Below are 20,587 nucleotides of genomic sequence, written 5' to 3' on the forward strand. Positions count from 1 at the left end.
CACTGGGCCAAGAAGAGCCCGTTTTCAGTGGAGGCCCGGGAGAAAAGCTCCACAATAATTGCAAGTTACATTTCACATATTACAAAAAGACATAGTTCATACAGCTAATTAAACATTTACAAAGAAGCTCCATGATATTTGCAATTATCTTGTCACAATGTTACAAAAATGAAAAGACATAATTCAATACAGAAATTTCAACATTTACTTAGTGAATATTTTTGTTATAAACTCAAATTGTAGGTTTAACGTTTCAAAATATATAGCTACTAGCCATTAGTAGGTTAGGAAAATATTATGCATGAAGAGGGTAATAATATATTTTAGAATGGAGAGTATAGTACAAAGAGAGAAAATTTGTTTTTAATAGGGGAGAGATTGTTTTGGGTGGGATGAAGTAATAGAGGTAGTTGGATGAGTCAATGCAAGGTGGAATGGGGGGGTTAAGTTGGAGCATGGCAGGGGCATTCCCATTTGGAAGAAAGATGAGAGAGTAGCAAAGATTTGAAATTTGTATGGCTAGGTAGGTTGCGAAGGTGTGTGGGGAGAGAGAGTTCCACTGTTTAGCTAAGGAGAAGGACAGCAGTAGATGGCCAAGGAGGTCATGCAGGTTTGTGGACCTGAAGGATATTTAGTTTTTTGGATCTGAGTGTGTGGTTGGGAATGTAAGGTTTTAAGGAAGCAGTGAGAGCTGGGCAGTTGGCAGGTTTAAAGATGAGCTTGTGGGCAATGGTGAGTTGTAGGTAACTGAGGTTGTGGGGTAGTTCAAGCCAGCTGAGGGTGAGAAGGGAGTGGCAGTGGTGGGATGAGTTTTTTGAATTGGTTGCAAATTTGGAGATCTTGTGGTAGCAGGATTCAAGTTTGGACCGAAGGCTAAGATGGAAATTGGTGAAAAGAGGAGCACCATACATAAGGGAGGGGAGAAGGAAGGTGGATGCAAGAGTTTGACGAGTAGAGGTGCTTAGGAAGCGGTTGTGCCTGTAGATGAGACCTAACTTTTGGCAGATTTTCTTGATTGTGGAGTGGTGTGGGTGTCAAATTTTAGTTCATCAATAATGCCAAGAAGCTTGGTGTTGGGAGCAATTTCAGGGAGGGTGTTTTGGCTCTGTATGGTGAATGTGGATTTGTCAGTGGAGTTTTTGATGGGGGAAACAAAAACATTAGTTTTGTTTTATTTGCATTTAGTGCCAGATGGTTAGACTGCATCCAGGTTTCTGTTTTGGAGAAAGCTAGTTGGTTTTTTGCTAAGAGCGCGGAGGGGGAGACTGCTGAGCAGATGATTGTTGAGTCATCTGCATATTGGATGTTATATGAGTCTGGGATGGATTGGTGAAAGTTGTTAATGAATATGTTGAAGAGAAGAGGGCCAAGGACAGAACCTTGTGGGACACCTGTGGGGTGTGGGAAGGAAGGGGGAGGTTGAAGTTTTCCGTTGGACAAGTAGCTGGAAATAGGACCATTGAACACATTTTGAAAGCTCCTTATCACTGATTATAACTAGTATATTAATAACACTTTGTGCTTAGGCCTCTAAGGCAGTTTGACAATGTGCTTGGGCTCACAGTTGTATACGCTTTTATACCATATTAACATACTTTTCTCACATTAATTATTTGCTGTAAACATTGATATGTATTGCTCTGCGTGTTAACCTTATTGTATGAGAGATGGATTTTCAGGCTCACATACTGCCTTTTCCCATGCACCTTTCATTCCATTCCACAGGTATGCTCACACTACAAGCAGCTGCATGTTTTAATCATGGCACTAGAGACCTAAATTTCACCAACAAATAAACAATGGTGCTGGAGGGATAGGTTCCTAACCTAGCATATTCCCAGTCTGCGGAATAAGTTAACACTACAGAGCAGGCAAAGTACTAATTTGTTTGCCTTTTAATGCTAGTCTTGATTAGATATATAGACACATTTATACAAGGGTTATCCTGTAGGCCTTGCCTGATTTGGGAGGTGGGCACTATTAAGTACTCATAAAGGGTGGTAAAATCTTTTAAATGCATCTTATATTTAAAGGTGTATATATGACCAAACCTCTTGTGAGTCCTGTGATCACTTGCCTGTTATTTGTTCCTATGAAGACTGAAGGAAAAATATGTTTGCAGCAGAACTTTGTTAGAAATATCAGACTTGGCTTTGGCACTGATGACCTCAGAGACTGGAATGAACTAGTTAAAACAAATAGTGATATTTTTTTTACCTAGTTATGAATGCAGTTTGCATTAAAGTGTTAATTTATTTTAGCAGCTAAAAGGGTAATAGAATTTTGGTTCAGTGTTGAAAATGAGAGTAATTCTGGTATTTCCTTTGTCATTAGGGACCAAATTACTGAGCTGCTAAAGCAGACAGTCTCTCCGAAGACTTACATTGCAGTTGTTGGAGACACTGGAGCAGGTAAAAGCTGCTTACTTAATGCTCTGCTAGATGAGGAGGCTTTGCTGCCTACTTCTGCTATGAGGGCCTGCACTGCATCAGTTGTGGAAGTGTCCTGCAATTTGGAGAACCAGAGCTATGAAGCTGATGTGGAGTTCCTCACTGAGGAGGTAGGTTGTTGACTTGGTGTTAATTCTGCCCTACAGGACTTGTCAAAATAGCCTACATTGATTGTGTCCTAGGGTGAGGTAATAGCACTGTTCTTTAGACTGCCACCAGGATCATCTTAAGTTTTGTGTGCTTGTTTAATGGAATCCGTACTTCACATAGACAGTTGATTCAGTGCCTACATTCCTTTCAGAGAAACATGTATACATGATATGTGGTTTTCTGTGGGTTGGGGAGGGGAATTCAAAGGTTTAACAGCTTGTTTTCTGACATTATCTTTACAGATGTATACTGCAATCATGTTATATTTTTCAAAATCCAAACTTTTTTCCATAGAAGGTACACCTCTTTTCTTTAGTCATTTTGGATTTTTTGTATGATATCTTTTTTTGTACATCTGTATGAATAAGCACAATCCACGGCACACAGGATCCGAACCAAAATATTCCAATAGCCAGCAATAAAATAAAGTTCCTTTTAATTTTAAAAACAGCAAGAGGTCACAGTTCGTAATTCAGAACAGCAAAACACAGATAAGCCAAGCGCTTTCACCCAGTAAATTACCAGGCTTTTTCAAGGCAAACAAAGCTGTCCATTACAAAAAAACTTTTTAAATAGCAGAAGCAATCAAGTTGAAACTCCACCCATTAATTACATAATAAACCTAATAATTAGTATTGTTACATTGAAAAGGTGGTAGGTACTAAAAGATGCTTTTTCATGTAAAACATACCTATTTTATGTGCAACATACTTGTTGCTATAATCAATAATAATAAAATTAAACAATACCTTGTGTATTGTAAAATTCAGTTAAATGTGTACCATAAATTAAATATAATAAAATAAAACAAAATTAGTGCCTGCAATGCAGTAACATTAGAATCACATTCCCATCCTAAAAAGTTAAAATATGTTAAATGCAATAAGATGGGAAGGGATAAAAGTTGTAATAAATGCATAGCGTTCTGGTTGATACCGCTAAGCTGTCCCATACAAAGAGGAACTGTGCAATAAGTTATCCAAATAAATCAATTTTATAAACGTGCTCTTCTCATTTTTAGAACACTGTTAATGTTTAAAGCCTCATTCATCCCAGGGGGGGTACAAGCGTCCAACCTCAACTGCCAAAACAACTCTCGGTTCTCCAACCTAACCTCCCAGTTACCCCCTCGTGGGTCAGGAACTACCTGTTCCAAAACCATAAATTTGAGGTTCATCCTGTCACATACCTGAGAGTGTTTAAAAAAGGCATTGGTGTCCTTACGTCTGGTGATGTCGTATTGGTGCTCATACACCCTTCTCCTAAGCTGCCTCTCGGTTTTTCCAACATAAAAACCAGAACAGTAAGTACAAATACCCAAGTATACCACCCCTTTGGTTGCACAGTTAAAATGCTGATGGAATTTATGCTTAAACCTTCTTGAGGGAATAATAGTATCTTGGTCCAACATATAGTGACATTGATTACAATTACCACATTTTAAGGTGCCAACTTTCCTATTGTCTGTTTCATGAGAGATGTTCTTTCTCCCCTCAAAGAGGTCCTTCAAGTTCTTGCCTCTCTTCCTAACAAAGCTGGGCATCAAAGGGATAAACAGTTTTAAGTCTACATTAGTGGATACTATGGGCCAGTATTTTGTAATAATATTTTCTAAGGCTTGGGAATTAGAAGAAAAGGTGTATGCAAAACTGTTCTTAAACTTGTCAGTCGTGTTTTTTAAAGGTTCTTCCACAGGTTGTACACCAGTGCCTAATAAGGGATGATAAACAGTTTCCCTTTTACCAGAAACCTCCAGAATCAGTTGTTCTGTCAATCCGACCGGGTAAGCCTTTTCCAAGAAAAGGCTGTACAAAACCTTAATTTCTTGTTCATAAAATTCTGGTGTGCTACACATCCTGGAGGCCCTAATCAGCTGTCCCTTAACAATTCCCCTTTTCTGGTAATAGGGATGACCACTGTTAAAGTGAAGATAGGCATTCGAAAAGGTGGGTTTCCTGTACACCCTAGACTGAAAACAGTTGTTGGTATAGTCCTTTGTTAGGGTTACATCCAAATAATGTAAAGTGTCCTGATCAGTACTATGAGTAAATTTCAGAAAGCTGGTGGTGCAATTGATGTAATCCAAAAACCTCTCCAGTTCCTGTGCAGACCCATTCCACAAGATACAAATGTCATTCAAATATCTGGAATAGTGCCTAATCATACCTACCCAGTCTGTGTTAAAAACAAACCTTTGCTCCCAATAATAAAGTACACAGTTTGCATAGATAGTTGCACAGCTGGCCCCCATTGCCACACCTCTTCTTTGTCTATAGAACTCCCCGTTAAAGTATATGTAGTTGTTCTCCAAAACCGTCTCCATTAATTCTTTAACCAAGTTTATAATTTTACCACTAAGTGTTCCACTCAGTGAGCACCTGTCCAAACCATTCCAAACCCTCATTGTGTGGAATACTTGGGAAAAGGTCCTTAATATCAATGGTGACCATCAGCAGTTCTGGAGAAAACCACCTACGATGAACAGTCCTTAAAAAGTGCCAGGAGTCCTTACAAATGTGGGCAATGGGGAGGAGTACTTTTTTAGAAACGTAGTCAATGAATTTGGATAAAGGTTCTGTGATACCACCAGCCCCTGCCACAATAGGTCTAAATCCAAGAGGGTCCAACCCTTTGTGGGTTTTTGGAATCCCAAACATGACAGGCACCTTTGGTTTCACCACATTGAAATAATTGTAAAGCTGTTCATTAATGGTTCCTTGGAGAAGATGATCATAGAGGTAATAATTGATTTTGGAGTATGCTAAATCAATTTCGTTAAGACACAAGCTCATATTGCTCAAACTCCTGTAACATCTGGTGGATGTTAGTCGTAATCAACTTGGTACATCAAAACAACCCCTCCACCCTTGTCAGGTTTCATCACTCGACAACCCTCCTTCTTAAGAGAGTCAATCAAATTGAGTTCATCCTCACTTAGGTTGGGGGGCTGCCCATGTTTCTTTCTCGTACCCAGGTTTCTAATTTCTTTCTCCACCATCTCCTCAAAAATTCTCAAGTGCGGGTTGGTGGGTGGATTAAAAGTGTTAGTTCTACTCAGAGCTAGGTTGGAAAATTCTTGGCCCTTAAAAAATAACTTGAGGTTCAGTTGCCTAATAAAAAGCTTGAAGTCAATAAGGGTGTATATAGGATCAATGAAAGTAAGGGGAACAAAATTGAAACCCTTTGAAAACAGAGGAGTGCCCATCTTCAATTTGAAAATCAGTAAAATTGAAAATGGTAAAGTTGTCCTTCCTACAAATTAAATCCCTAGGGGAGTTAGGGGGTGAAAATAGTGCTACATTACAAACACCTTGATGGTTGTCAGTGTTCAGTGTTCCCCCTGGTGGCAATGTATTAGATATAAAATTCTCCTTCCAGTTATTTAATTCCACCTTGCATTCGGGCGCCTCGACCCCCCCCCCCCCGCCCCTTTGTTGTGGGGTTGCTGAAAATCCTGATGTGACTGCTTCCTACCCTTTTCAGCAATTCTTTCACTCCTTAAGTTTTCATTATTAACTCTTTCTGAGCTAAAAAGATTTTCTGTTTCCTTTTCCCCTTGGTTTACAAAAACATCATTGTTGTTCCTAAACCCTTTTGTTGTAGAAATGGGGTATGCTACACCCTCCTGGTATTCCCTAAGGTCCCTTTCAAGCTTCCTAATCTTTCTGTTTAGGATTTTTACACAATGCTGGTCAATCTCGTTGAACACATTATCATAATTCCTCCTAATACTCACAAAATTCTCATTGTTGGTAACATTCTGGTTTAAATCATTCAAGTCAGCTAAAAGAATTTCTGTTTTACTCTCATATTCTTCCACCATAAGCTTTAACATTTCCAACCCAGCATGGTTGAATACACCACATAACTTGCCATAAAATACAGTTCCGGGACAAACACAGTTGGGAAATTTAAACAAGCGGAGTCCCTTAGGAACTCTGCCTACCCTGATACATTTCTTTAAATAATCAATTTCCAACTGATTATTTTTAAAAGAGTATAGCTTGTCCCTAAATAAATTAAAACTGTTTTCAATGCCAATATCAAAGTTCAAGTCCACAGTACCTGGTTGAAAGTAAAACTGTTGCTCAGTCCAGGCTCCAAAATTAAAGCATTTATTAGTATCCTTAGATAAATTGTCCTTTCTAACCGCAACCTTCTGGGCAGCTCCAGTTTTGTTTAAAGCCCCACCAGCATGAGAAGTGTCCTGCGATTGTGCAACTGGCATAGGGTCCTTTGTGCTGACGTTAACGGTAAACCCCAAAGCTTTAGATGGTCCAGTAGCTTTTTCAAAACTAGTAGGTTGTTTTTGGAGCAATAAATCATTTTGCTCCTTCACCTGCTTCGATAGCTCAGTAAGCAGGTTTAAAACTTGCGAAAACTCAGCCCGAGTTACCGGAAGTTCTTCCGGGTCGTTCCTTAATGCAATCGGTGTCTCCAGGAAGTTGGTAGTGTTCGTTCCTTCTGCCATGAATACAACGACCAAGAACGTTAAACAAGCGAACCAAACCAAGAATAAGCACAATCCACGGCACACAGGATCTGAACCAAAATATTCCAATAGCCAGCAATAAAATCAAGTTCCTTTTAATTTTAAAAACAGCAAGAGGTCACAGTTCGTAATTCAGAACAGCAAAACACAGATAAGCCAAGCGCTTTCACCCAGTAAATTACCAGGCTTTCTCATCTGTATGAATGTGGTATGAAAATGTCCAACTGTCACACCTAATAGCGGCAAACTAGATCTGAGGTCATTTGGGCTTGGCAGGGGATTATGGGTGAGGGGAGGAGCTAGGAGCTCGGATCCATAGCTGTATAATAAGTTGCCGGCTCGGATCCGATATCGGATCCAAGACCCAAAGGTTGCAGACAAATTAAGCCACCTACTCAGATGGAACGTTATGGTGAGTACATAACTTCTTATTTTCTCCCACTATTTTTATTACTTGCAGCTTAGTTGCTGCTTATGCAGTCTTAACTGCTTTATCATGGGAACACTGCTGTTTTCTCTCAACTTCTTCCAGCTTACTGTTACAGTAAAGTTTTGGTCTTGTATGGGCAATCTGATAGTTCTGATTCTGCAGACAAGCAAAAACTGCTGTTTCTAGGAGGCTAACATTGTTAACATTCTCCAAAAGCTGTTTTCTTGATTTATTTGAATTTTTAGCCTAGCTATATTCCAGTTTTCTCAAGCTTTATGTGAAAGTTCCAAAATTCAAGGTTTTGACTCTGCATTCAGTGCTTCCAGGCCATTGTCTTATGGTAACACTGGATCTGAAAGATGCTTACCATGACATACCTAATGCTTACAGTTTTAGGAAATTAGTAAGGTTTGCTGTGTCTGGATCATATTTTCAGTACTCTGCACTACCCTTTGGACTCTCCATTGCACTTGAGTATTCACAAAGTGTCAAGTCCTAATTGTGGCTCACTGCAGATTGCAGTGCATCCACATTTTCCTTAATTTAAATGACTGGCTTATTTCTGTAGAGTATTCTCCCAAATGATTGGCGTCCTTAAAGGTTTCCAACCTCCTATCACATTTGAGATTTCAGTCGAACCTGCAAAAGTCATGTCTCAAACCCGTTCAAGAAATTGTCTTCCTGGGGTATCTGATACACTTAAACAAAAGGCCTTCCCGCCAAAAGAAAATGTAATAACTTACCAGCATTTCTTTCTGAACTTCAAGCTGAGAAAATCCAGCGGTGCTTAAATTCTTGAACCGAGCACCAGATTCTCATGGTGGTGTTTGTAAGGCAAGAATTGTAGTGGTAGAGGGATCAAATGGCTGTCAATCCATGGCTTTTTTCTTCTCTTCAGTCCAAGTTTAGTCTGTTCAGTCAGACTTTTCAGAGTATTCTCGGGGTGCAATTCCATGGGAGTAAAATTGCAAGGTCTGTAGGTCTCTTCAGACAGACGAAAGAACATAAACATCAAGAAAATGCCAGCAGGGATTCCTGCTTTGAAATCCCTACATTATGTCCTTCTATTCCTCTGTAGCAGTATTAATAACCTTTGGGGATTCCCCGCCTAGGTGACCTGAATGTCCAGCCACTTTACAAAAGACTTTTGCTGCTGAGTGGTACAAACAACATAGCCAAGCAGTCTATGTAGGCCATAAACATGATGTCTGCACGTACCTTTTCTCAGAACTTCTCTGCTGCCAGCCTGAACGCCAGCTTCTACCACTCATCTGATCGCTGAGTGCTTGCTGTTTTCAGATTAATGCCGCATTGTTGGAAATCTTTGCTCGTGTTTCACTGTTGCAGTCATCACATTTGGGTTATCTACCTGCAGGTAGCCCTCAGCTGGCCTGAGTACCAGAGTCTTCGGATTTCTGCGTCTTAAGCTGTCGCTTCTTCCATGACGTCAGATCGTCAGGGCTGTAAAACCTGCAGCCAACGCCATTACATCAGTCTTTCTCACAGTGTGGTTCCCGAAGCAGAAGCAGTTCGCAAGTGCAGATCAGCCGTCTCCTGAAATTTTCATTTGAGTTTCAGACCCGAAGTCTTCAAAAAAGATACCCCGTTGGGGATCCTTTTTCTTTCTCTAACCGATGTCAGTAAAAGTTAACGATTGTCTTGCTTATGGAAAGCAAATGCCTCATAGAGCTTTTCATTCTTACAGCATCCCCTGTTTAGGCCCAGACCACGACGTCCCTCGCTGTCGGTTTTGTGCCTTGTTCAATGCCCGAACTATTCGTCATTGGGCTATTTTTTGCAGCCAATTACTTTTGTACTTATCTCCGTACTCCGAAATGGCTTCATTATGCCATCCGACTACCGATCTTCCAAAATAGTAAGGATAAAGATAGAGAGAGACTGCATAGGTTCCAAAACTGCCGACATTTCTGTTAAACTAGTCGCCAGTCCGCCGGTACTCGGGTGCTTTCGCAGCCCCTGATACCTGCTACTTCAGATTTGCCAGCCTCTACTGAGACCCATTCGGAGTCCGGAATGCCGTGAGATGCTTCTTCAATTATGGAGCCTGCGGATGTCTCTACCTTGGATGGGTCCGGAGCTGCTGTGCAGGCACTGGCTTCTGAGGGTGTATTCAGGCCTATAGACATTCATATTAAACTGACGCCATCATTTCCATCCAGACGTTCCGAATTCCTCAGGCCAAAAACTCACACTACACCTAGAAAACTGATGACCAAACCACAGACTCAGGCCCGTATGCCTCAAAGACAAATGCTTAGAATGGCTGAAGACCTTATTATCTTAATTAGGGGAAGCCAGCCTTCCCCCTCTAAGAGACCTAGAATTGATTTTCTTTCTGTTTCTTCTGATCAGGAATCTGATATTTCTGCTCCTTCTGATTACCACGATTTGCCCTAATTTACTTATGAGGATCTGATGCAGAGGATTCCATTCCCTCTGCTTCCCCTCCAGAAGATTTTTCTTTCAGTGAAACCTTGCACACTCTTAGGGAGCATTTCCGATGGGAAAGCCAGGATTACTCTGAGTCCAAAAATAGACTTGGGGAATTCTTACTCCTGCCTCAGCACAGGCCTTTAGCTATCCCTCCTGTTCTGGACATTGTAGATGATGCTTTCTTGGAATCTAGCCTTACCCCAGACACTTTACCTCCAGCTCCCAGAAAACCTGACAGGTATTACAGAGTACCTGACTCTCACAAGTTCCACTTCAAGAATCCTTCTGCGGATCCAGAGACCATTTCCCAAGGCCCAATCGGCATTAAGGCTACTGCTGCCAAAAATCCTACCCCTTCTGATAGCGATTCTAGAGCCTTAGACAGATGGGGTAAGAAGGTATACACTTCTGCTACTTTGGCCATTAGGGCTTTAAATTGCCAGTTTCATATGTTACAGTATCAGCAGCATATTATGGGACTACTTAAACAGAAAATTATGTTGATTCCTGACTCTGCTGAACACGAAGAATTGCAAGATTTAATGCATTCTGCAGAACAAGTTGGTAAACATACTTTGTAATGTGGTTTTGACACTTTCGAAGCATCTTGCAGGGCTGCTGTCACTGGGTCTGTACTTAGAAGGCATGCTTGGCTTAAGGAACAAAACTTGCTAAATTATGTTAAAGCTAAATTACTTGATGCCCCTTAAACCAAGACCGCCTCTTTTTTGGCAACAAAGCAGAAGTCCTCAAAAGGATGGAGGAAAAAGCTAAATCTATGCAAACTGTTAAAGATTTCCTACAAGTACAGCCTCCCAGATTCAGTAGACATTGGCCTTCAAAGAACTGGTCCTTTCCAGTCCCTTCCAGGCCTTCTCAGTCCAAACCCAAGAACAGCAGACCACCTACGGTGCAGTATCAGGCTACGCACAGATCAAAGCAGTGGGGGGCTCTCACTTCCAAAGCAGGGAGTAGTAAGCCATCCCCTATGGAAAAATGGCACAATGACTAACCTTAATCCTTCCAAGCCCTGCTCAACTACCGGCTCCCTTAGGAGGAAAGCTTGCCCTGCATGCAAAAAACTGGGAACTCATTACCCAGGACAAATGGGTTTTGAACATAGTTTCCCAAGGATACAGATTCCACTTCCACACACTACCAACCCCAAATGGCTGGCCAGACCTACCCCCAAATCAATGGGCGGAGGCCCAACAGCAGGTTCTCTCTCTCCTCAGTATCAGGGCTATTCTTCCTGTCCCAGCAGAACAAAGGGGACAAGGTTTTTATTAAAGACTTTTTCTGGTACCCAGAAAAGACAACTCCTGGCATCCTATCCTGGACCTGTCTATTCTCAACACCTTTCTGGTGGTTCCAAAATTCAAAATGCTAACTCTTCGACAGTTTCTTCCTATGCTAGCCAAGGATGCCTGACTGGCAACCCTAGACTTAAAGGAAGCTTACCTGCACATCCCAATAAGAGGATCCTGCAGACAATACCTATGTTTCAGGGCGGGCTCCAGGCACTTTCAGTTCTATGCACTTCCCTTTGGCTTATCTACTGCACCCAGGGTGTTCACAAAGTGTAGCTCCAACCGTTGCATTTTGTAGGCAGAGAAATATTCAAATTTACCCGTACTTGGGCAATTGTCTGATTCAGGCAGAAAGCCAGGACTTGCTATTACACCACCTGCCATTCGTAAAGAAACTTCTAACCTCACTGGGGTACACCATCAATGAAAAGAAATCTCACCTAGTACCCTGCCAACAAATTGTATTCCTGGGAGCAAGCTTGAACACAACTTCCCAGATGGCATTCCTCACGCTGGAGGAACAAGTTTGACAACCTACTTCAAACTATTGGCCACAAAACCCCAGCTATCTGCAAGGAAAAATACTGCAAGCTCTGGGGTGCATGGCCTCTTGCATTCTACTAATTCCATATGCAAGACTGCATATGAGGAAGCTCCAATAGTATCTAAAAAGCCTATGATGTCAACATTCTCAGGATCTGGAAACAATGATTTCTTTTATTCCTTGCATGAAGACAGAGTTCCTTTGGTGGGCAGAGGCCTGCTACCGCAACATGGGACTCCCTTTCACTCTACCCCCTGCCACCCAAACCTTAACAACAGACGCATCAGACTATGCATGGGGGGACTCACATGACAAGGCAGTGCATTCAGGGCAAATGGAGCCCGAGACAGATGCACCTGCATATCAGTCCAAAAGAAATGTTAGCTGTACAGAATGCTCTGACAGTCTTCAAAAATCGTATTCTTCCAGGACAACTATTGGTAAAGAGAGACAACACCACAGTTATGTAGTACATAAACAAGCAGGAGGGAACCCACTCGTACCCTCTCTGCAGACTAGCCATGGCTCTGTGGAACACAGCCGTGAGCTACCAAGTACACCTACAAGCACAATTCCTGCCAGGCAAACTAAATTCACTGGCAGACGACTTGAGCAGAAATCTCATGGACCCACATGAATGGAAAAAACTGAGCTCATTACCCAGGACAAATGGGTTTTGAACATAGTTTCCCAAGGATACAGATTCCACTTCCACACACTACCTAACCCCAAATGGTTGGCCAGACCCACCCCCAAATCAGTGGGTGGAGGCCCAACAGCATCAAACCCTGAACCTTGCAGCCTGGCTAATTCCTTAAGCTCTCCTGTAGCATCCCTCATTAAGCAGGTGCTGGATGTCATTCTGGAGGCAAGGAGGCCTTTTACTAGAAGTCCTATGCTGAAAAGTAGAAAAGATTCTGTTCCTGGAGCCAGGCTCAGGGGATGGTCACAACGGTGCCCAGCTTACCTCATATTTTAGAGTACTTAACAGAAATGCTCCACAAGGGCCTATCCTTCTCGTCGATTAAAATTCATGCCTCTGCCATTTCAGCACATTATAATACTGAGCCCACCCCTCTTCTCTGACCCCTTGCTAAAACAATTCCTTAGAGGGGCCAAAAATTTAAGACCCCCCCCCCCCCAGGAGAGCTCCCACTCCAGCGTGGGACCTTAACTTTGTATTGGAAAAGCTCACCCCCATTAAGCCAGCTGCAACAGCAGAGTTGAAATTCCTTTCTTGGAAAACAGCCTTCCTTCTAGCCATCACTTCAGCAAGAAGAGTGTCTGAATTACAGGCCCTCATGGCAGTGAAACCCTTCATTATCTTCCATGCTGACAGGGTTTCCCTCAGGACTAATCCTTCCTTTATGCCCATGGTGGTGTCTAGTGTGGCCCTAAATCAGTCCATTCATTTGCTTACTTTTTCCCCTAATCCACAAAACAAAGGGGAACGAATAATGCACTCTTTGGACATGCACAGACAACTTGGGTTCTATTTGGACAGGACTAAGCCTCTCAGAAAATCTGAACAGCTGCTAGTTGGCTTTGCTGCAGGGGCAGAGGGGAAGGCCATTTCAAAGCAAACCGTTTCCAAATGGATAGCCCATTGCATTCATTTCTGCTACAAGCACCATGGAAAAGGCTGCGTCTACCTCTGCGGCATTTCTCAGAGGAGTCCCTACCAAGGACATCCTAGAAGCTGCTACCTGGAGCTCTGTACATACCTTCACCAAGCATTGCCACATGCCTCTTTTTTCTAAATCCAGAGCTGGATTTGCCACTGCAGTCTTGCAGGGCTTAATAGCTGGCCCTAATGCTCTTTAACTTCCTCCTCCCTTCCTTAACTTTGGGAATCGACCCAAATGTGATGACTGCAACAGTGAAACACGAAGAATATAGTACAGTTGTGTACACTTACCATAAATGTAGATGTTTGAGTGTATTCACTGTTGCAGTCCTGGTTACCCTTCCTCCAGTCCCGAGTTCTCTTGGCTCTACCTTTCCTTCTTGCTGGTATATTTATTTTTTCTTGTGTATTTGCTTTTTGATAGGGGTGTACCATACCATGTAATTGCTTCTTATTGTGGGGGCACCTGACATCTGGGGCAAGAAAAACTGATGTAATGGCTTCGGCTGCATGTTTTGCACCCCTGACGACCTGACGTCATGGAAGAAGCGACAGCATCCGACGCAGAAATCTGAAGACTCTGGTATTCAGGCCAGTTGAGAGCTACCTGCAGGCAGATAACCCAAATCTGATGACTGCAACAGTGAATACGCTCGAACATCTACATTTATGGTAAGTGTACACGACTGTTCTTTCTTTTTTGCTGCTCCATCTTTTTGAGGTTAATGTCATGTAGGAAAGGTAAGTGCCTTTGAATTCTTAGCCTAAGATTCCACACAAAGCTGATCAGTGTTTGTTTTACCCAAGGTCTAAGCACGATTACAATTCTTGCATGATTTGCGAAACATTCGCCGGAAGACTTTTCGTAGTAGTTTGCTCTTAACATTTGCCTCAAGAATCAACAGCTTAAGGAGCTAGCTTTTGGTATGGAGAGAACCGCAGGTTCATCTGGTGAGCCACAGAAGGCCAAAAAGATCATGCCAGAACCTTTGACTGCGCCTCTCGATTTGGATGTTCCTCTCAAAGCCAGTAAAAAGTTTGGAGTCCCAGTCAGTGTCTGGTTCCCAACCTGCAACGGGTACCATTTTGGTAGCCATTAGGGAGGGTGCCACTTGCACGTCCGCAGAGGCATCATAAACATCCATTCAGGGTGGTAAGGGTGGTCTGCTGCCCACTACTTTGGGGCCCTTCCAACTCCTATCTCAAGCTATCCCTACGCCCGACCCATTGCCTGCATGTCTGCTGTTTTTTCACAAACTGGGGGAGTCTTCCTGTTAAGAAGAATTTAAAAGAAAAACATGTATGTCCTTCTATTCCTATGTTGCAGTATTCTAGTTGTGGGATTTCCTGCCCTCAGGCGACTCGTACGTCTGCTCCAATACAAAAGCTTGTTGTAGCCTTTAGCTGATGTCGGGTAAAAAGGGAATGTGCCAATGCGGGTGCCAGATACCCCATAAAGACATCTATGAGAGGTGTGTTTTTTTGCTTAGGCCGGGAGCACGACCATTCCTTCCGCTCAGTTTGTCAATCATTTGTGCCAAAGAACCTGTGCAGCCATCTGGCCACTTTAAACTTTACCTAGAAACCCAGCAGCTAAAACGGTTAGCTGTTAGAATGGATCCCGCATTGGAGGCCGACCATGAACCGCCACAAAAGGCCAAGATTCCTAGGCCTTCCACACCTGCCGTTCTGCTTCCCGATGCCCTGCCAACTGCTGATTTAGGAGTTGAGGAGCGCTTGGTGGTTCCATTCACTTCAGTGATGACCCTTGAGAAAGCCATTGCACAGCCGACAACCGGCACTTCCTCGGAGCTTGCCCAGACACAGACTACCGTTGATGTTGAGGGGGAACCGTTTTTTGTGGTACCTTTGACTGGGATCCAGACTTCGGAAATGTTTTCACACTCTGATGCCAGGTCTGTTCCTACCTCCACCCTGGCCGAAAAGAAACAAAAAGACAAAGCATACCTCCTCTTCTCCAGAAACCTTACCAGATTTTGCAGGCTTTCACTTCCTCACTAATGCAGGCCTTCAGACTCTGTCCCCTCTACTTTGCCTTTATTGAGCCCTAGGCCTGCTTCTGTCTCTTCTCTCCCACCCATGGCCTCTCAAGTTAGGGAGGAAGAGCATGTTTCTTCCTTTTCCTCCTCCAAGGACTCCATTTCATATACATCTCAGATTGCTTCTCCTCAGGAGTGTTATTCTCCTGATGAAGAATCTATCAAAGGGGATTCTTCCACTGAGGATGTTACCTTTGGTGAGACCATCACAAAGATGAAAGATTACTTCAAATGGGATACTTCCCAAATGACCGACACCCAAAAGAGGTGCTTTGAGGTGCTTCAAGTGGAATCACCCTCCCCCTCAATGGTCCCTCCAGTGCTTCCTGCTTACTTGGATGCCTTTAATGCAGCTTCTAAGGCCCCCAGCATCCGGCCCCCAAGTGCCCTTACCGCTTCTGTAAATTGCCAGAGGAGCAACAATTCATAGTTAAACCTCCCTTGGCAGACCCAGCTGTTATTGCCACTGCTCCTGATAAACCATTTAGACTGCTGACTTCTGCCTCCCTCCTACCCACTGATAAAGATAGCAAATATATGGCTACCCACTGATAAAGATAGCAAATATATGGCTAGGATGGGAAAGAAAGTATACACATCCTCTACTTTGGCATTCAGTGCCATAAATTATCAGACCCACATGACTAAATATGCTCTAGACTTAGTGTCTCAAGCCTAATCCATGCTGGCATATATGCCTGACAGTCCCATTAAGGCTGACATAGCCTCCAAACTGTCCTTGGCTCAGCAAGTAGCGAGGCACTCTGTTAGATACAGCTACGATGCTGCAGAAGCATCTGCCCACTCTGCAGCATCTGCTACTCTCTTCAGGAGATACTCCTGGCTAAGATTCCAGAATCTACCTGAAGACTTCAAGTCCAAAATCTTGGACGCCCGCTTGGATCACAACTTCCTTTTTGGAAAACAATCTGCAAATCTCTTCAAGAATCGGCAGGAAAAGAGAAATAATTACAGGACATCAAGCATCTGCTGGTGTCCCCCATTCCCAAATATTACAGGAACTACCCTGCTAAAACCACTTTTGTAAGGCGTGACCCTCCTCGGGCAACTTCCTCCTCTTCCAAATCTAGAAGAGTGGCAAGAAGACCTACTTCGTCCAGACCTAATGCACCACCTCTTCAACCCAGACAACCCTTTCAGGATAGAGGAGGTCCCAATAATGATTGAATGCCTGGCCCACCTACTACTCTCTGCACGCCTTCTGCACCGTCTCCCCCTCTGGGAAGCCATCAATACAGACCAATGGGTCTTATCCATTTATCCAAAAAGGGTACCCCCCCCCCCAAAAAAAAAAAAAAAAAAAACTAATTCCTCTCCTACCACAAGTCTTGTCAGAACTTCTAAAGCCAGGCCAGGACAAGATTTTCCTAGTCTGCAGAGTCAGGACAGAAAAAATAAAGGCCTTTCTCCCACAGGACAAGATTCTATCCCTGACTTCCCACTTCCAGGAAACCCTCCATTCCCAGAAGGTGACGGCAAGGCAATTCCTGCATCTCCTAGGCTTAATGGTAGCAACCATCCCCATGCTACCACTAGCCAGAATGCATATGAGCAAGCTACAGTGGTACCTCAAAAACATTTGGTCCCAACACCTACATCACTTGGAACAGGATATGCCCCTCCTTCCCTGTCTGAAGAAAGAATCCGCTGGTGGATCCATCAAGTCCATCTAAACCCGGGACTTCCACTGCAACCACCCACCCCAACCCAAACAATGCATACAGATGCCTCAGATTCAGGTTGGGGTGAACCTCTGGCATCCTAAAAGGTTTAGGAAAACTGGCACCCTTCTCTACAGAGCAAGCATATCAATATCCGGGAAATGACAGCTGTCTTAACTTTAAAGACCTTTATTCCCCTTGTGGTCCCAGGGGTGCTCCGAATAGTGACCGACAACACCACGGTTATGTGGTATCGCAACAAACAGGGAGGAACAAAGGCCTACCAGCTGTGCAGGCTGACTCTGCTGATATGGGACCTAGCCTTTTGCCGCAACCTGGTCCTGCAGGTGACCTACATCCCCTCGTAGGACAAGCAAGCAGATCTCCTAAGCAGGACCTGCTCACCACAGCATGAATGGATGCTGGACAGGGAGATCTTCATAGACATAGTCCACCGGTGGGGTGCTCCATAAATAGACCTGTTTGCCTCCCCCCAGAACATGCAGCTGCCGACCTTCTGCTCAAAGGCACACTCCTCTAACATGGAGAGTGGATGCTTTCAGCATCTCTTGGGAGGGGAAGTTTCTTTATGCCCCCCTTCCAATAATCCAGAAAGCTCTCCTGAAAATACAGAAGGGCAAACCAAAAATCTTTTTAGTGACACCCTACTGGCCAAGGCAGCACTGGTTCCCCCTACTTCTCAATATAGCCAAGGGCCATCACTACAAGTTACCCTACAAGGTGGACCTACTGACACAAGACAAAGGAACTCTTTCATCCACACTTGCAGATGTTATCCCTGACTGTGTGGGTGATAAACTTTTGATCCCCTTCAGACACCATTACTCAAAGGACGTGGTTTCAGTCCTGAGGGAGGCAAGGAAACCTACCACCAGCAAATCTTAACTAGCTAAGTGGGAAAGATTTGCCAAGTGGTGTCTGGACAAGGAAGGGAGCCTTGTCCGGCGGATGCTCCCCTTGTTCTCACTTGTGTGTCAACGGATTAAAAGAGGGCTTTCATACACTTCAGTGAACGTACACCTTTCCACTATATCAGCCTGCTTGCCCATGGATCCTTCGTTGCTAGCCAGGCTCGATGCAAAGCTCTTCCTTAAAGGGGTCTTGCACATGAGGCCGCCAAAGAAACTAATCCCCTCTGCCCTGAGACCTCAATTACATCCTGGAAAAACTAACCCAGCACCCTTTCGAACCAGCTGGGTCTTCTTTCTTACAGGTGTGTACTTGGAAAACTGTCCTGCTGGTGGCTATCACTTCAGCCAGAAGGTTCTCAGAGTTGCAGGCCTTAATGGCTTGCCCTTCCTACCACCACCTTCCACAAAGACAGTCACCCTGCGAACCAATCCCTCCTTTATGCCCAAGGTTGTCAATGACTTATCTCTAAACCAGTCTATCCACTTACCCACTTTCTTTCCCTCCCCTACTAATGAAGGGGAGAGGATACTGCACTACTTGGATGTGCACAGGCAACTTAGATTTTACCTGGACCAAACCAGAACCATTAGGAAATCTAAGCACCTCTTTGTCTCCTTTGATCCCAGAGCCTTGGGCAAGGCAGTCTCCAAACCATCGCTTGCTGGATCAGGAAAACTATTTGTCTCCGACTCTGCCATACTCTAGCTTGAAGTCTTCAATTGGCTCATGGCTAAGAGGTATCCCATCATGCAGCAAGTCTATTCCCCAGATCTCATTTGCCGCTCGTTACGCTCAGACGTGGTTTCACTTTTGGCCGTGGCTAAGTATATTGTTTATAAAATTTTTATAAACTGTTTACTTGTTGCTAAAAAAAGCTATTTTCATAGCTCTGTGTGTGTGGTAGTGGTGTTTTACTGCCTTTGTTTCTCTTGCTGTTTTATGTGGCCCTGTCGGCCATTTTGGTATCCCGTTCGTTTCCTTTCCCCACAGGCTAGGCCCGTTTAAGTTAGAGGACCTAGTCCTTCCTTTTGTTTTCTTTGATGTCCTTCAAGGATGCATCTGCAGTCCTTACAAATGGGTTGTCCTGTCGTCAGGCAGCCCTTCGGTCGGCCAGATTCCAGTCTGGGTCTGGCCTCGGCTGGTGTCGCACTTCACCCGACGTCATCACTGCAGGTCTTCGGGTATAAAGGCATCAGCCGACGCCATTTTCCTCAGTCTTTCTTGCCGCGTGGCGCCCGAAGCAGAAGCTGTTCGCAAGTGCCGGTCGGTCAGATCCAGAGATTACTACTACCGAATACTACTTCGAAGACTTCTAAAAGCTAAGTACCCCGTTGGGGACTCTTTCTTGCCTCAGCCGATGTCAGAAAAAGTGAATAACTGTTTAACTTGTGGGAAACAAATACCTCATAAAGATTTCCACTCTTACTGCTTACCTTGTTTAGGCCCAGACCACGACGTAGCAGCTTGTTTAGCCTGTGCTTCCTTCAACCGACGAACGCTTAGGCGTCGGTCGGAGTTTGCTGAACAGTTTTACGGCTCAGATTTTGCGTACATTATGCCGTCGGATCCTCCAACTACTCAAATTGTTAAGAAACGCAAAGAAAAGGACCGACACTCGCGGTCCGCGGTTTCGGCCGAAACCACGGTTAAGCAAACCGCGAGTGTCTCGGTTTCGGCCGAAACCGAGCAGACGGGTCAATCTTCAGCCGAATCCATGACTACTAACGAGGCCCCTTCTACCCTAGTTGAATCGGCCTCTGAAGTTTTGCCTACTACTGTGGTTTCTCAAGAATTATCGGACACCATCCCTTTGGATGTCTCTACCCCAGCACATGGTGCTGCTAGGCCTCCTGCAGCCATGTCTATAAAGGCCTTTGCCAGGGCTAAAGCAGCCAAAACTGCTAAGTCTGTGCCTGTTAAGCCCCCCTCTCACAGGCCCAGTTCCAGTTCCCAAATGCTTACTCTGGCAGAGGATCTCATCTCTTTAATAAGGGGATCCCAATCTCACCCAGACAGGGCCTCTCAACCTCCAGAAAGAGACCTAGAGCAGAGCCCCCTGAGCCAGTGTCCTCAGATGACTCTTCTGATGATACAGACAATACAGACCATCCAGAGGCTCCTTTTTCTACTTATGAAGATTCCGATGCTGAAGAATCTATTCCTTCTGCCTCTCCACCAGAGGAATTTTCCTTTGGGGAAACCTTACATGCCATGAGAGAGCAATTCCAATGGCAGGGACAAGATTTCTCAGATTCAAGAAAAAGGCTTAGGACCTTTTTACACTTACCGCAACATAGGCCTTTAGCTATACCTCCAGTTCTTCCTGTTGTGGATGATGCATTTAATGATGCTTGCACTGCTCCTGATACTTTACCTCCAGCCCCTGCTAAGCCCGATAGTTTTTACAGGGTCCCGGACACTCATCACCACTTATACAAGGCTCCTTTTGCAGATC

At 44.0% G+C, this 20,587-nt stretch overlaps 1 protein-coding gene across 2 annotated transcripts in view; it reads left to right on the plus strand.

Moving 5' to 3' along the window:
• Positions 1-20,587, plus strand: part of LOC122798813 — a 2,048,867-nt gene that overhangs the window by 210,617 nt on the left and 1,817,663 nt on the right. For both annotated transcript variants that reach the window (XM_044067935.1, XM_044067936.1), the window contains exon 3: positions 2,335-2,560. In XM_044067935.1, the coding sequence (XP_043923870.1) occupies positions 2,335-2,560 (226 nt within the window). The remainder of the gene's footprint in view (positions 1-2,334; positions 2,561-20,587) is intronic.

The sequence above is a fragment of the Protopterus annectens genome, chromosome 3.part1, assembly GCF_019279795.1.
Source record: "Protopterus annectens isolate FY-2018-M chromosome 3.part1, PAN1.0, whole genome shotgun sequence".
Taxonomy (NCBI): domain Eukaryota; kingdom Metazoa; phylum Chordata; order Ceratodontiformes; family Protopteridae; genus Protopterus; species Protopterus annectens.